Source organism: Hibiscus syriacus, unplaced genomic scaffold, assembly GCF_006381635.1.
Source record: "Hibiscus syriacus cultivar Baekdansim isolate YM2019G1 unplaced genomic scaffold, ASM638163v2 tig00110339_pilon, whole genome shotgun sequence".
NCBI lineage: Eukaryota > Viridiplantae > Streptophyta > Magnoliopsida > Malvales > Malvaceae > Hibiscus > Hibiscus syriacus.
In genome coordinates, this window is record NW_024062692.1 from 547,389 (window position 1) to 565,307 (window position 17,919).

General features: G+C 33.9%; 1 protein-coding gene and 1 long non-coding RNA gene across 2 annotated transcripts; both read left to right on the top strand.

Moving 5' to 3' along the window:
* Nucleotides 1–10,540: 10,540 nt before the first annotated feature.
* LOC120120450 lies at nucleotides 10,541–11,545 on the top strand. Its single transcript, XM_039140082.1, has one exon. The coding sequence runs from the start codon at nucleotides 10,587–10,589 to the stop codon at nucleotides 11,439–11,441; it is 855 nt and encodes a 284-aa protein (XP_038996013.1). The 5' UTR covers nucleotides 10,541–10,586; the 3' UTR covers nucleotides 11,442–11,545.
* Nucleotides 11,546–14,959: 3,414 nt separating this feature from the next.
* LOC120120523 lies at nucleotides 14,960–16,047 on the top strand. Its single transcript, XR_005515909.1, has 3 exons — nucleotides 14,960–15,107; nucleotides 15,302–15,369; nucleotides 16,012–16,047. It is a non-coding gene; the product is annotated as an uncharacterized LOC120120523 (long non-coding RNA).
* Nucleotides 16,048–17,919: the final 1,872 nt, after the last annotated feature.

The window sequence follows — 17,919 nt, forward strand, 5'->3', positions numbered from 1 at the left end:
TAAAGATGAGAATGAGTGGGAATAGTAGACTAGACTAAATTGTAGTGGAGAAAGATTTAAAAGGGCATTTATGAGTATTTGGAGATAAATGAATTTTAAATTCATTTATTATGGTAGATATATATATATATATATATATATTAGAGAAATAAAGGGAGGATGAAAAAAGAAGGTTAAACACTCTCTTATTCTTCCTCTTTCCCGTGAAAAAGCCTTCAACCCTAGCTAAAGGTAAGTTTCCAAATTCATGATTTATTCCTTCAATTTTTGTTAGTTATCAAATCTTTGTATATGATGGAAGATTAATGAAGGTTTAGATAGGATTAAAACAAGGAGATAAAGAAAATAAAAGTGATTTTAGAAAATGGGTTTTATCATGAGAAGTTAATATATGAAGGTTTGTTGAGGTTTGTTGGTAAAATTGACTTGTCATTAAGGTAAATGAAAGATTAGAAGCATTGGTTGAGTGAAATAACAAATTAAAAATTGTGGAGTGATTCTTAGAATCAAATGCTCTTGAGGCATATTAGATGTTTTAAGTGTCTAAATGAAGGAAAGAATGTAGGGTTAAATAGAGAAGTGTTATGTAGTATTGATAAGGGAAAATGAAAGGAAAATTGGCCAAAGTTTGGTAAATTTCGGGTTAAAAACTGGAAAATCTAGGCAGGGGTATCGGTACCTAATAAAGTGGTACCGATACCATAAGCAAAAATTAGGCTAAATCGTCTGAGAAGTATTGATACTGATTCAATCAGTATTGGTACCTAATGAAGTGGTATCGATACCATGGTGAGGGTATCGATACCGGGTAACATCGAACCTAATTAAGGGTATCGATACCATATACTATGTATATGGTATCGATACCCCTATATGGTATCGATACCAAAATTAGGTTCGATGTTACCCGGTATCGATACCCTCACCATGGTATCGATACCACTTCATTAGGTATCGATACTGATTGAATCAATATCGATACTTTTCAGACGATTTAGCCTAATTTTTGCCTATGGTATTGGTACCACTTCATTAGGTACCGATACCCCTACCCAAATGTTCCAGTTTTTAATCCGAAATTTACCCAACTTTGGCCAATTTTCCTTTCATTTTCCTTTACCAATACTATATAACACTTCTCTACTTAACCCTACTTCATTTCCTTCATTTAAACACTTAAAACATCCAATATGCCTCAAGAGCATTTGATTCTAAGAATCACACCACAATTTCTAATTTGTAATTTCACTCAACCAATGCTTCTAATCTTTCATTTACCTTAATGACAAGTCAATTTTACCAACAAACCTCACCAAACCTCTATATATTAACTTCTCATGATAAAACTCATTTTTCTAAAATCTCTTTTATTTCCTTTATCTCCTTGTTTTGATCCTATCTAAACCTTCGTTAATCTTCCATCATATATAAGGATTTGATAAATAACAAAAATTGAAGGAATAAATCATGAATTTGAAAACTTACCTTTAGCTAGGGTTGAAGGTTTTTTCATGTGAAAGAGGAAGAAGAATAGAGTGTTTAATTTTCCTTTTTCATCCTCCCTTTATTTCTCTAATATATATATATCTACCATAATAAATGAATTTAAAATTTATTTATCTCCAAATACCCATAAATGCCCTTTTAAATCTTTCCTCACTATAATTTAGTATAGCCTACTATTCCCACTCATTCTCATCTTTATCACTTAATCAATTTAGTCCTCCATATTTTAATTCCTTTCAATTTAATCATTTTCCTATTATTTGGGGTATTACAAGGTTAATTAGTTGGGCAGAACTATTGAGAATTTGAGCCCATCGTGGAAATTAAATCCCTAGCCTCAATAGGAGTCAATTTCACTAAAGCTCATCCTCTAGTAGCATCGATCATCTTCATTTTCAAGGGAGTTAATCATTCATAAAAGTATTGAAGGAGTGTTTACTCAATTAACCCATGTTGTGCGAAACTAGCACATAACTTTTTAAATCTCTCTCAGTAGTCATAGAGTGACTCTCCATCTATTTGCTTGATTGCAAGTATTATTCTTCGTAACTCATTTACTTTCGCCGCAGGGAAAAACCTGTCAAGAAAAAGGTGAGTAATTTGAGCCCATGTGGTAATAGAATTTGAGGGTAAATAAAATAATCATTCCTTAGCTAAATTGGCTAAGGAATAAGGAAAAACTCTAAGTTTGATTTGGTCCTCACTTACTCCCTGTAGTTTCATGATGGAACAGACCATGTGAAATTCTGTGAGATGTTTATGTGAATTCTCGTTTGGTAATCCATGAAAGGTAGGGAGGAGATGAATAAGGCCAGTTTTTAATTGGTATGGAGCTTCGCCTTGGAGAAAATCAATGCATAAAGGTTCTTGTTTAGTAGGAGTTGCAGCTAACTCTTTGATAGTGGGATCAGTGATAAGTGCTCTAAATCAATAATATTTGTTTGCTAAATTTTCAATCTTATGGATTTATTGCTACTATTTGGTTGTTTTATGCTTATTTTCGTGTATGATCTTACTTTCCAGAATTAGTAGTAAAAACGGTGCATTCTGCATTTTTTTATTATTTGGTCACGACTGGAGATAAGGGCACGACTCTAGGTATGACACGGTCTGACGTGACAGTTTCTAGAAGGTCTAGTCAACAGCAGTTTTCTAGAAGATCTTGTCAGTACCTTCTAGAAGGTCGACAGACAGAGATATCTTAGGAGATTTATTTTTAATTTTGAAGTTTGAATTTGAAAAAATATTTGGAATTATTTTTGTTTTAATTTCTATGTTTATCTCTAGGAATTTAGTGGCTATAAATACCATCTTGGGGTAAGCCTAAACTATAGTTTTTGAAATCGAAAATTTTGAATTCGATCTTTATTTAATTTGAAATAATTCCGGATGCAAAGTTGAAAATGGTATTCGTTTATTGAGACCGATAGGATTTGCTCCCAATCGTAAATGCGGTCTTTGAAAAGGTTGTTGACCTATTTCGGGAATCACCAGTAGTCACCCCCTGAGCATACTTGCAAGAGATGTACCATTAATTCCCTAATGAGTGAACATTGCCTTAGGTTTGAAAATAGAATGTGATCAAACAAATTTTTATTTAATCTTAATTAAACTAAGGTAAATTAAAGGCTTTTTCTAGCTTAAGATGTCAAATCATGAAATTAAAAGAACCTAGAAGCTTAAACCTAAAAATGTAGGCTTTAATATTAATCATATTTGATTTTAAACCAATTATTGAATCAAATAACTAAGATGGTCCCTCGAGCATTTACGCTAAGGGCGACTCGAATTATCCCCTAAATTAAAAGACTAGCTTGAAATCTAATCTAAAATGGAGGCTCTATTTAACTTATTTAATTATGTCAAAATTAAAACATTAATTGAAGCTCGGGGACTAAAAAGGTCAAGATTTAAAGTACCGAGTTCTAAAAGACTTAAAAGCTTAAGGACCTAAATTGATAATTTCTAAAGTTAGGGGGCTAATTAAAAACCTAATTATTATCTAAATTATTAAACTTAAAGTGTTTTATAAAATATTAATTATTAATTAATTTTAGAATCGAGCAATTAATTCGAGTAATCATCCATCTTATGCGAAAACTCGACTCGAATTGCTCCCTAATTAAGCTAGAGTGTCGTCCTAATTGCTAAGCTTGATTCGAATATTAATCTAATTTAAAACTAAATCTAATAAAGTAAACAATGAAAAAAAGAAACATTTAATAAGCTCAATAAAAAATAAAAAATAATAAATAAATAAAAGAAATAAAAAATTGTAAAACATAGGATAAAAATAAAATAAACATAAAATAAGGACCTAATTGCATAAATGTGAAATTACTAAATTAAAGAGAACAAATTAAACATAAAATAGGACTAAATTAAAACAAATTAAAAATGCAAGGGTTGAATCGAAATAAAATAAAAAATAGATTAGGGATAAAAACACAAAACACACATGAAATTAGAGGGACCTAAAGGAAAATAAACCATTTATTTAAGCCTAAAAATAATATGTTAAAATAAAAAGGCAAAATTACAAAATCAATCCACATATATTAAAAAAATTAAAAGGTCACTACACATGACTAAAGTGTAAAAACACAGTTAACTTAAAAGGACCAAACTGAGAATAACCCAAAATAAATGCAAACATGCAAGAAAAGGGAAACTTACAATTTTGGTCCCTACAGGTGACCAAAATGTAAAAACATGCGAAAGTTATAGGGACTAAACAATGAATAACCCAAAAAATAATAACACATGCACAGAAAAGGCAAAATATTAGTTTTGGTCTATACAGGGACCAAATTGCAAAAACACGCGTAAAATATTGGGGGTAAAACGCGATTAAACCATTAATTCCTTCTATAAATACTACTTATCCTTCTTTTTGTTTCATTTTCAACCAAACAGAAAAAAAGAAAAAAAGGGGAGAAGCTCTCCCCTCCAACCTAGGCCGGCCCACTGTCGCCTGGCCGCCACGCCTCGCCGCACACGGTTGCTAAAAATCCCAAATCTACCCAAAATGACCCAAAAAACCCCCTAAGCTCTCACTTGGGGCTAAAAATGTCGAAAACCGCCCTAAAATTGAGGGAAAAAGCCCCGACTCTTCGGCTCCCCTCCGGACTCTGGCGACTCGAACGGCTCGGGTAAACTTTGAAACCATTTTCTTTTATTTCTTTATATAATTTTACTATAAAAAAATGGTTAACATTTGATGTTAAAAAAACTAATTTATTGTTATCATTCGATTTAACGAACCTCTGTCTTTTTTTGTTTGTTATTTGAAATGAGACTCAAGGGTTAGTCATCCTTTTTTTGCTAGTACCCAAAACAAACAAGAAAAAATAAAATAAAATAAAATCAGATAATGATATTCGGAGTAAAAAGAATAAAAAACCTTAAAATGTAGTTGTTGTTTTATTGCCTCCAAAAAAGATTACAGTGTTCTTTTTTTTTTCAGAACCGAGAGAGAGTTCTCTTTTTGTTTTTTGCATGTGTTCATTTTTTATACCTCGTTTAAATAACATTTAAATGATTGATATTTTTTTTCTTCTCTGTTGCTTTTACAGGGGTAGCATGGAGTGTTGGAGATGATTTTAGCAGGGTATGGAGTATGGAAGGGGAATGGTGAGGTGTTTATTGGGGTGTTCGGGTGGCTACCTAGCTAGGCTAGGTCGGGTCGGGTTTTGTTCTTTTAGGCTCCGGGTCGGTTGTAAAATGGGTTTGGGTAGTTGGGCTTGAGGTTTGGGTTTGAAAAAGTTTGTTGGTTTTGGGGTTTGGGCTTGGCCAGTTTTGGTTTTTGTAATGGGGTATGTTATGAGAAAAATGGTGATTACAACTGCCCCTCTTTGCTCATTGCTGTAAAATGAGAATGAATCAAAGATAAAAATGCACCATTTTTCATCTTGGTCTCTTTTTGACACACTATGAACTCTTCACTGGGAATGCCAATTCTTCTCTTTCTTTGAAATTCATAGAGTCCTTACTGTAATTGATGTCATCTTTGCTTTGTCCTCTTGGTTGAGTCTTCATCTTCATTTCTTCTGGTTATGGGTTCTTCTTATCATGATCTTTCCACTGGAAATGTTGATCCCTCGAGTGATACGTTGTTGATTCGATATGTTGTGAATCGAGCAAAGAAAATGTGAACCCCTCTGGTGGGGCGTTGTTGTTTCGAAGTATTGTGAATCAAGCATCAGAGATGTTGAAAACATCCTACTCGAAGGTCTTATGGATGGCCCGAAGGACTTATCATCTTTCTCTAAAGACTTATAGATGACCCAAAGGATTTAAGCATCATGCTCGAAAGACTTACTAATGACCCGAAGGACTTACTCATCAAGAAACCCTTGAAAATCAAGCTTAGTTTCTTAAAATCTTTCATTTATAGTTGTCATCAAGGAACCCCTAAAAATTAGGCTTAGCTTCCTTTAAAAAGTCTTTGGAGATGATCATAAAAAAACCACCTAAAAATCATGCTTAGTTTCTAAAAACTCATTTTGAAAACATCCTACCCAAAGGTCTTATGGATGGCTCGAAAGACTTATCATCTTGCTCGAAAGACTTATAGAAGATTAAGCATCATGCTCAAAAGACTTACTGATGGCCCGAAGGACATACTCATCAAGAAACCTTTGACAATCAAGTTTAGTTTCTTAGTTGTCATCAAGGAACCCCTAAAAATTAGGCTTAGATTTTTTTAAAAAATTAGGCTTAGCTTCTTTTAAAAATTCTTTGGAGAAAATCATCACGAAACCCCTGAAAATCGGGCTTAGTTTCTAAAAACTCATTTTGAAAAATTCTTCCCGAATGTCTTATGGATGGCCCGAAGGACTTATCATCTTGCTCAAAAGATTTATAGATGACATGAACGATTTAAGCATCATGCTCGAAAGACTTACTGATGGCCCGAAGGACTTACTCATCAAGAAACCCTTGAAAATCAAGCTTAGTTTCTTAGTTATCATCAAGGAACCCCTAAAAATTGAGCTTAGCTTTCTTTTAAAAAATCTTTGAAAACCATCATCAAGAAACCCCAGAAAATCATGTTTTGTTTCTTTAAAATCTTTCTTTTGAAAATATTATGTTTTTTTGGGTAACGTGCCCCCACATCAAAGTAATGATTATTCTTGGATTGAGTTCCTCAATTCTTGAGGTTCTACCATTCGAAATATAATTCCCTTCATTAAAGGCTTGATTTCTGATTTTTCCTTTTCTTTTTTTCTTGAAAAATCTGTAAAGATATGCTTTGATGCATGAAATGTGAATAGAATATGTATCTACATGTAATTTATGACTCTCTTATATGCAAAAATGTTTATCAGTAACCCTTTTTTGACTTCCAAATAGAGATCTCAATCTTCATTCACTTGATCACTCTTGTATGGAGTCTGCCCCCAACATCAGCATGGTCAAACTAATCACCTGGAACAATCATGTCCCTATCATCTTCTATCTTTTGTCTTGATTCTTCAACACGATTCTAAAAGAAGTGCTTCCTCCTTTAAATTCTCGTTGCGATTAGGTAGATGATTGGGCACCTTACACGTCTTTGACTCTATTTTCCAGTTAGAATTGTTTCTCAAGAGTCATTTGCCAACTGAAGCGTGAATGGTTTCTCTAGGTAAGCTCTGTTTTTTTTTCATTCTGCCCTTGGAACTCCAATCGGTCAGGCTTATTTGTCATGTCTGTTTAATTCGAATCTTGTTATCTTAACGACATCTGGTTTTGGTAATGCCCAATATGGGTACTAATGGCTCTCTTCGTGCCAAAATTTTAATTTCGAATGGTTTCACTCTTGTGTATCTAATCAACAATGTTATCGAATATCTTGAGGGCTTCCTTTCATGAGGCCACCACCAGATGAACACTCAAGAAGTGATTAATTCCTCTAACATGATTGTCTTTCATCTTTTCTATGAGGTGGGATGTGTGCCACCTTCAACTAAGACGATCATCTGCTTCTGACAATGTCACAATGAAGTGTTAGAAGTTCTATCCTCTAGTCCTTATGATCTCTCAGATTATTTGCTTTTAAGAAATGCTTCATCATTTTTTCCTTTTCTACGATAAAGGCAGAATGAGTCTCACTAGCCTCAAGACATTTTTCACTCGAGATTGTCATGTTTGAAAATGTTTTTCTCTTTTCTTTTATTGTAGAAATGTGAAAGAAATGTTGAATAAAATTCAAAAGTGTAGGCCTTTTCATCCGGCTAAAAATAAAAGCAAATTGTAAAACAAGAGTTCATTGAATATCAAATAAGTCAAATTTTCTTTTAATCCTTCAAAAATTATATACATTTTTCGAAGTTCGGGGACTAAAAAGGTCAAGATCTAAAAATACCGAGTTCTAAAAGACTTAAAAGCTTAAGGACCTAAAATGATAATTTCTAAAGTTAGGGGGCTAATTAAAAACCTAATTATTATCTAAATTATTAAACTTAAAGTTTTTTTTAGAAAATATTAATTATTAATTAATTTTAGAATCGAGCAATTGATTCGAGTAATTGAGCATCTTTTGCGAAAACTCGACTCGAATTGCTCCTTAATTAAGCTAGAGTGTCATCCTAATTGCTAAACTTGATTCGAATATTAATCTAATTTAAAACTAAATCTAATAAATTAAACTATGAAAAAAAGAAACATTTAATAAGCTTAATAAAAAATAAAAAATAATAAATAAATAAAAAATAGTAAAACATAGAATAAAAATAAAATAAACATAAAATAAGGACATAATTGCATAAATGTGAAATTACTAAACTAAATAGGAACAAATTAAACATAAAATAGGACTAAATTAAAACAAATTAAAAATACAAGGGCTAAATCGAAATAAAATAAAAAATAGATTAAAGACAAAAATACAAAACAAGCATGAAATTAGAGGGACTTAAAGGAAAATAAACCATTATTTAAGCCTAAAAATAATCTGTCAAAATAAAAAGGTAAAATTACAAAATTGATCCACATATATTAAAAAAATTAAAAGGTCACTACAAATGACTAAAGTGTAAAAACACGGTTAACTTAAAGGGACCAAACAGAGAATTACCCAAAATAAATACAAACATGCAAGAAAAGGGAAAATTACAATTTTGGTCCCTACAGATGATCGAAATATAAAAACACACTAAAGTTATAGGGACTAAATAGTGAATAATCCAAAAAATAACAACACATGCACAGAAGAGGAAAAATATTAGTTTTGGTCCCTTCATGAACCAAACTGCAAAAACACGCGCAAAGTATAGGGATAAAACACGATTAAACCATTAATTCCTTTTATAAATACTATTTATCCTTCTTTTTGTTTCATTTTCAACCAAACAGAAAAAAAGAAAAAAAAGGGAGAAGCTCTCCCCTTCAACCTCGGTCGGCCCACTGTCGTCCGGCCGCCTCCGGCCGCCGCTCCGCCCGTCACACACGATGGCCGAAAATCCCAAATCGACCCAAAATGCCCCCAAGAAACTCCCCAAGCCCAGATCAACCATCCTTAGCCCTTACTTGGGGCTAAAAACGTCGAAAACCGCCCTAAATCCAAAGGAAAAAGCCCCGACTCTTCGGCTCCCCTCCAGACTCTGGCGACACGAACGACTCGGGTAATCTTTGAAACCATTTTCTTTTATTTCTTTGTATTATTTTGCTGTAAAAAAATGGTTGACATTTGCTGTTAAAAAATCCGATTTATTGTTATCATTCGATTTAACGAACCTTTGTCTTTTGTTTGTTATTTGAAATGAAACTCAAGGGTTAGTCACCATTTTTTTGCTGGTACCCGAAACAAACATGTAATAAATAAATAAAATAAAATCAGATAATGATATTCGAAGTAAAAAGGATAAAAAACCTTAAAATGTAGTTGTTGTTTTATTGCTTCCAAAAAAAATTACAGTGTTCTTTTTTTTTTCAGAACCGAGAGAGAGTTCACTTTCTATTTTTTGCATGGGTTCCTTTTGTATACCCGTTTACATAGCATTTAAAAGATTGATATTTTGTTTTCTTCTCTGTTGCTTTTGCAGGGTAGTGTGGAGTGTTGGAGATGATTTTTGCAGGAATGGTAAGCTATTGATTGGGGTGCTCAGGCAACTACCTAGCTAGGCTAGGCCGGGTCGGGTTTTGTTCTTTTGGGCTCTAGATCGGTCGTAAAATGGGTTTGGGTAGTTGGACTTGAGGTTTGGGTTTGAAGGGTTTTGAGGTTTGGGCTTGACCGATTTTGGTTTTTGTAATGAAGTATGTTAAGAGAAAAATGATGATTACAACTCTAATAACGGAAGTCCCTAGACAATTATTGTTGGTGAGGTTTTTCCAATTATGTTACCGGTCAGAATCCTAATAATCAAGGATTGTATTATTTGTAACATCGCTTAGGGAACACCTCAAAGGGGGACGACACATTCCAAAGATCGTCTAGGGCATAAAATGCTTATCATGACTTATGTTCCAATTTCGAAATCCCGCACGATGATCCAATCAAGGGCTTGACGATAGCGAGGACTAAATTACATAGTTGATGGAACTTTAAAGATTGAATGAAACAACCAGAGAGCAAAGGGTTTAAGGGCTTTTTAAAGGACGTAAATCCACACCAAATATTTATTTTAATATTATTTTTAACGTACAATTTAAATTATTAATAACTTTTTAATAGAAAAAAGAACTAAAATTTTCTGCATACATAAGATCTTTTGACAACTTTTTAATAGAAAACAATTAAAATTTTCTATATACATAAGATCTCGAACTCAAAACTTAACCGATATCAAGCTATTTACTACTTGAACAAATTAGTTGATAATTTTCAAGTTTATTTAATAGGTAATAAAAGATTGAAATATTTCATGGCTGCAATTTAAATCCAGGCTTAATGTTAATAAATTCATCACATGGAATTCTTGACTATAAAGGCGGCTGTATAACTAGTCATAACTCAACCAATTTTCCCCTTCGGACTTGGTCAAATATACGCTCCTTCGCCTCTCCTTCCTTCTTCTTCTTCTTCTTTTTCTTATAAGAGTCCTCTGATTTCTGTGTTCATGTTGGTCGAATTTTAAGAACCCAAGAAGCTAAAGGAGATGGAAACGGTGGCTCCAGTCCCGGCGGTGGATTTCAACTTTGACAGCACATGTTCATCTCCGTTCATGACTGCTCCTTCAACTCCTCAACGCTTTGGCAATTTCTTCCTCAGTGCTCCGACCAGTCCCACTCATGTTTCTTCTCTCTATCCCAATTCTCAGTGGGACGAAACTCCTAGGAGCAACCACCATGATGATAATGGCAAAGATTTCGAGTTCAACTTCAGCGGGCCATTGGAAAGAGCTTTCTTGTCCGCCGATGAGCTTTTCGATGGCGGAAAGATCCGGCCTTTGTTGAAAGTACACATGTCCAGTGCCGTTTCTTCAGCCTGCAACTCCGTTCATAAGAAAAGAAGATCATTGTCTCCATTAAGAGCATGCGACTTCACGTTGGGGCAAGAAGAAGAAGAAGAAGATTCATCAAATTCCCAGAAAACCGTGGATTCCAGCGCAAGCAATCATAAATCTTCTTATGTATCTTCCATTCTCTCGTCCATTTCGTTCACAAAAGCGAACCGAAAGTGGAAGCTGAAGGACCTTTTTCTGTTCCGAAGTGCATCGGAAGGGAGAGCAGCAAGTAAAGATCCACTAAGAAAATATGCTCTTTTGTCGAGGAAAGATCAATCCGATGACGTAAGAAACGCAAGCTTCCGGTCAACTGTTGGTACGGGTTCGGTGTCCCGGAGAGGAGCGGTTTCGGCTCACGAGTTGCATTACACGGCGAACCGGGCTGTCTCGGAGGAGATGAAGAAGAAGACCTTTTTACCTTACAAGCAAGGCCTCCTTGGATGCTTGGGTTTCAATCCTGGAATGAACCAGATTTCCAGGGGAATTGGGTCTTTGACACGTGGATGACCATGATTTACTCATCTAATGCCTCTTTTGTTGAAAATATAGATTCCCAAAATTCCATTCTTTTTATGTTTACATAATTTTATGGATCACAAACTGTTTGTTTGTTTATATATTAATTTTCTCCATCTATGAAATGGACTCAAAACTCATAAACTGTACGAAATTATAAACGCAACCTATATAAGATTAGGTGTTTTAAAGTTTAAACTTGTGTTATTCAACTTTAATGTGATTGTACGTAGACATTATTAAAAGGATATAATATATAAGATACCATTGAATTGTAGATAATGTATCGTTTATATTACTAAACTTTTGATTTTTTTAATTTTTTTTAATTATAGTATTGAATTTTGTTTTTAACTTCAATTATGACATTGAACAGTTATAATCCAAATAATGTGATGATATAGACAAAACGACATCGTTTTGGTGTGACTATTGATGCCTAAAACGACATCATTTTAGGCATTGAACTTTATGAGTGTATTGATTTTACCTCTAAACTTTAAACAATTTTATTTTTGGCATTACAATTTTTTGGTTTCCATCAGTAGCCAATCAACGCTCATCATCTATAGTCTTATGTGGCAAGATCATTACCAAAACATTCACATTTCACTCATCTTTCTTCTCATAGGATTGAATTTCCAAGAAATCCACTTTAAAAAATCTACCATTTTTAGGTTGAGACTCTCCAAGATTTGATGGAGTTGTTCGAAAATCCGAATAGTGAGAAGCATTAGTTCGAGAAGAAGAACAACATACCTCAACACTAGCCTTATCGGACAGTCATTGAAAGAGATCAGAGTATTAGCACGTCGAACTTCTAAGTGAGTTTTCATCGATTTTGAGCAAGTTTCGTGGAAAACTAACCATATTAGAAGAAACAGGAGTGAAATACGAACATTTTGGTACCTGTCTTATCACGAAAGACTATAGGTGACGGGAGATGATTAGCTGCCGACGGTGATAAAAAATTGTAGTGCCAAAATGGAACTATTTAAAAGTTCAATGGCAAAATATATACACTTATACAGTTTAGTGCCTAAAATTATGTTGTTTTGGGTATAATAGTCATCGACAAAACAATGTCATTTTGTCCACATCATAACAATGACAAAAAAGTATGTTCATGCCATCGTGTTGTTAAAATTTAACGATCCATTAGCATAATTGAAGTTAAAACAAAACTTCAGTGCTATAATTTGAGAAATTAAAACTTTAGTGACATAAACGATACATGACTTAAAGTTCAGTGGTATCTAATGTAGTTTATCCTATTAAAAACACTACAAGAAAATATACCTTTAATGACACACGCTAATTTATGACTTGCAAAACATGTGTGTCATAAAAGAAATGTCATGTTTTTTAAAATCTGAACGATTAATGACTTACAATAATGTGTGTCTTAATAGTCATAATCCAAAAAATTTACAAAAACACGGAGTACACTTTTTAATTGTGTGTCATCTTTAGGAGTCGTATTCTAATTTCCCCTATTACTTTCATCCTTTCCCGCTTCTTCCCCGTCTAATGTTTTCTACTCTTTTCATTCTCTCATTTTATCTCCTGCTTTTCATCCTGATTATCTTCTTCTTGTTACGCCCAAGTTTAAATCCAAGCCTCTGCCGCCCATTTCCGCCTCCAAAGAACTAGATTATCTCTGTCTCTTCCACCGCGCCACCGTATCTCCCTCCGCCTCGTCCCACATCTCCTCCTCATCTTCCCCTAAAATCGCTTTCCTTTTCTTGACCAACACCGACCTCCATTTCCTCCCCTTTGGAACCGTTTCTTTGGACACACTAAAACTTCTCTTTTCAACGAGTACGTCCATGTCGACCCCATCGTCAACGTGACCCGAGTGAAAATGGTCTCTTCGTTTTCAAAATATTTGGCGGCCGATTGTGTTTAGTGTTCCCGACGATTTAAAAGGTGCTCGTGATTGTTAACTTGCACATCTTTTCCAATTATACCCAATGGTTTCTTTTCCTTATTAGCCGAAAAGCTCTCATTTTATTTTCTTAGAGGTCAGCTTCTTTGTTTTTGATCAATAATCGGGTTTCTTTTGCACGCGATTCTTAATTTTTAATATTTTATCCTCGAGGATGCGGATTTAGAAGCTTGGATTGTGAACTCTTGCTTGTACTAATCTTTTTAGGGTTTGCTAATCAATGTATCTAGTTTTCGATTTTTTTCATTTTCGTGTTTGGAGTGACCAATCTATTGTTTGGCTTGTTCAGTTCAGGCTTTTCTTTCCTTATTCGGGTTAGGGTTTTCTGATTTTGTGGATAGTTTTGGTTAGAAAGTTCATCCATGAGCTCGAATTCATTTAACAAGTGTGTGTGACTTTGAGTTCATTAAGTTTGACTTCACACTTTCTTGTCCCTAGTTATGTGTTTCTTAGTTCTTTAGAATTGTATTTGAAACAATTGAGTAATTGTTATGTGAAATTTGCAGTTATGTGTAAAGAGTTTTGAAGTTTTCATATGGTCTTTCACTCCTTGCAACGTCAATAGTGACTTTCAATTTGCATTTAACTAAGTTCTTCTCGTTGACGTCCGTAGTTGCTCAGAAAATGTTGCAAACTGTAAAGAGTTTCAACGTTGGACATTGAATTGTTTAATTATTCAGCTGGGTAGGGATTGTCGTTTTCTTAGTAAATTGTATTATTTCGTGAAAGATTATATTTTCATTTGTCTCGAAGTTCTTTTTGAGCAGTACCTTACTTTTGTTGTCCACTTCCCTTTATATTCCTATGTCAATTGTGTGTTTTGATTTATCTCAGAAGGACTAAAATTTTGGCATTTGGCTGATTGACTATCCAGGTTCTCAGCAAAGATTGTGAAGCTGCTTTGCATTCCCTAATCTTTTTGCCAAGTTTTTAAAGAGTGGAGTTATATGCCTTGGATTTTAATGTGAGAGGATGGCATGTTTTAGGAACTATTCAAATGAAACAGTCTCACATGGTGTCTTGGAAGAGAAAAGGCATGGGCAAAACATTGGTCGGGTTCTGAGATCAGCAGAGAATGAGGACATAGACGGGACTGATAGTGAAAGAGAATTTGGTATTAACATGGATGCACAATATCAAAGCGACGTGGTTGGCATTTCAAATTTTGAGCAGAGTAGGCTGCATCGTGATATAGTTACTGATAATGGGGCTGGTATTTTAAATTCTAATTTTCAGCCAGTAGGAAAAAGAACAGTACCCGGGAATTGGGGTTTAAATTTTTGGAAGGACCGTCGGTCTATGGATCGCCATGGTGGATCTGATTCTATTTTGGAGTCAAAATCAGACCATAAGAATTTTGGAAGGTTCAGTGTATTATTCATCAGATGACAGGGATGCTAGATTAGAATCGGATGTTGATGAGGCACAAAAAGATATTGGCAAGACTCAAAGGGGTCACTTTGATGTCCTAGCAGATGAGATGTTATCTGATGAATACTATGAACATGATGGGGAAGAGCAAGGTGATACAATGCATCATAGAGGCTTTGGCAATTCTACTGGGTTAAATATTAGACCACATTCAAAGCATGTTTTTGTCGGGAGCAATATGTCCAGGAGTTCAAGAGTGTTAAATTACCGTAACTACAATGATGAAGATGATGACGATAACAATGTTGATGTTGATGCAGATTATGAGGAAGAAGATAGTAATACACCTTCCCTTCCTGTCTTCATTTGTTGCCTTATTTCTTAGTACAACATTTCTTATTGAGTCACTAAGACTTAATAAATCAATGTTTTTTTTATTGATTGGCTATATATAATCCTAGCCATTAAATATGCAACAATATTTTTGTTCCCTTGATTTTGAGATGCCAAGTTTTTGATGTTTTATTTTCAGAATATGATCCTCATGATGCAGATTTTGAGCCTGACTATGGACTTGCAAGTTCTCATGCAGGGAATAAGGTTATTAAATTAGTTTTACTTCTCAACTTCTTTTGTTCTAGTTTTAATTTTATGATTTTTATGTTATTCTCCTTCACATTTGAATTTTTCTAAAGTCATATTTTATCCAATCCTTTCTTTGGCGTAAGGGAAAGATAACCAGGAAAATATTAGAATGTGAATTATAGGACTTGAAGCATGTAGATTGATGTTACATGGACTAGGGATCGAGTGTCGACATAAGTATTTGCTTGATAAGTGTAAATTATGTTTTTGACAATCTTTTACTTTAACTTTTAGCTGTCATGACCCTCTGGTAAAAAAAGAAACTATTTTAACCACTTAAAGATGGAGCTTTTTAATACTATGAATTTAATTGTACCATGTAAGAGAACATATTCGTTACTATGCTGGGGTTAAGTGTTAGGAATTTCTTCCTCTTGTAGAATGTAAAAAACAGGGTTTCACAATCTCTTCTTTTGTTCTACTGGAAATGGTGATGAATACTACTGTGTAATAGTATTCAATTATAGGGCCATAATTAAGATTATCCATAATAAATTATATTCTTAGTTGGTCATGAAGCTTGACCCTTGATGGTTGTGTTGCTTATGCCTTATCATTTGCCTGATGTTTCTCCCCACTAATTTAGTTCTTAAACAGGATAAAGACTGGGATGGTGAATATTCTAAGGAAGAAAATTATAGTAATGGTGATGAAATAGATGTTACAGGTGAAGACGATTCTTATCTTGAAAAGAAACCCATGGGCATGCAACATATTAAAGTTGGGCGTAATAATGTAAAACCCACTAGAGAACATAAATCCTCCAGTCGACAAAGAAGAGGGAGATTGTCTTTTGATGAGAAGGATTACTCAGTTGAGGATTCTAACAGTGAAAGCAATGGGGATTTCAAGAGTATGACACGAAGAAGTGGAAATCATCATAAAATTAATGTTCATTCTAATATGGCAACAAGCATGGGAAGACACAATGAAATTCGTACTTCTAGTAAGTCAGTCAGGAAAGTATCATATGTTGAGAGTGAAGAAATTGACGAAGGCAAGAAGAAAAAGACACGAAAGGTGAAGTTTGTTATTTTGTTATGGTCGATACCCTATATTGTTTCTTAGTAGGCAGGTTTTATCTTTGATATTTGATGTAATTGCTTGTAAATTTGAATTTTGTGATGTAGATCATACAAGTATCTATACACTTCACATATACATTATTATATCGACTTAAGCATTTTAGTTGTATATTCTTCATATCCATCTTATGTGATCCTGTCTAATTTGTTTTGCACCAACATTATGGTTGATTATGTCCCTCTTGCTCCCTTGAGATTATTGACTGTAGTTCTGCAAGTAATGCCAACAATTTATCACAAGAACCGAGTAAGTTGAATTTTCTCAGTAGGAAATTTAGATGTCCTTTTATCATCAAATTTTTATGTATTTTTCTGTTCTGGTCAGAGTATATACCGTCATTTAAAGTCATTGTTGTTATGATTTGTGCGTATTCATTCGATTCTAGTCCCCAAATGGATGACAATGTAAGACACCGTTCGATTTAGTTTTAGTAAAGTTCTTCAATGCAATTTCCTAAACAATTATATCATGCTTTTGTTGCTTTTGTGCTTGCAACTGCCTATTTTTATTATTGAAACTTGTTAAGAACATTGAATCTGAAGCTTATCCACTTTTTATGTAGGCGGTTGTGATATATGTGGAGAACATGTTAAAATTAGAGAGTGGTGAAATTGGAGAACTCGTTGGAAGCACAATGCTTATGGTTGTGGTGGACCGATTGATAGAACTAGATGTAAGTGAATTGAATTTTCCTTGGAATAAAGAATTGTTGGCTTTGTGTGCCGGTGAGTTTATTGGAGTTTCATATAGGTGGAGATCGGATGGGATGCCATTTTACAAGATGATTTCAACAAAGGCATATTTGAGATAGAGCTTGAAGATGTGGATGACATTGAGGAAAATGATGAGCCTGATGTTGGAGAGGTATAGTCAATATGTTTCTGGTTTTTAATATGTACCTTTGCACCTTAATATTGTTCTAAAACTCTAGTAACCAGTTTATGATGTAAAAATGATGGAGCTCATTTTGCAGTATCGGTTAAGTCGTAAGAGTCTGGTTGGAAACAACATTTTTGAACTCAAACTTGATGGTTGATGAAACACAACTAGAATCAGGAAGCCTCAACTCCATTGGAATTGAGAATACAAAGTTGCTGAAAAATATGATAGAGTTTCAAAAAGTAAGCTGTCACTTGGTTTGTTGAAACATGAGTGCATGTTTGTGCATAAATATACTGGACCAAGGAAGGTGTTTTCATAAGTTTAATGTGCATATTAGGAATGTGTTTGTTCAATATATTACAACTAGTTTTAACTGTTACAATTATTTTCAATTATTTTTTGTGTACACGCCCGGATGGCGATGGCATATTAGAAGAACTTTATTATGCTGTGATATTTTGTATCGACATATGATTACAATATTTTTGATAACTTAATGTGAATATATTGTATGCAAATGGATTGCTTATATATAAT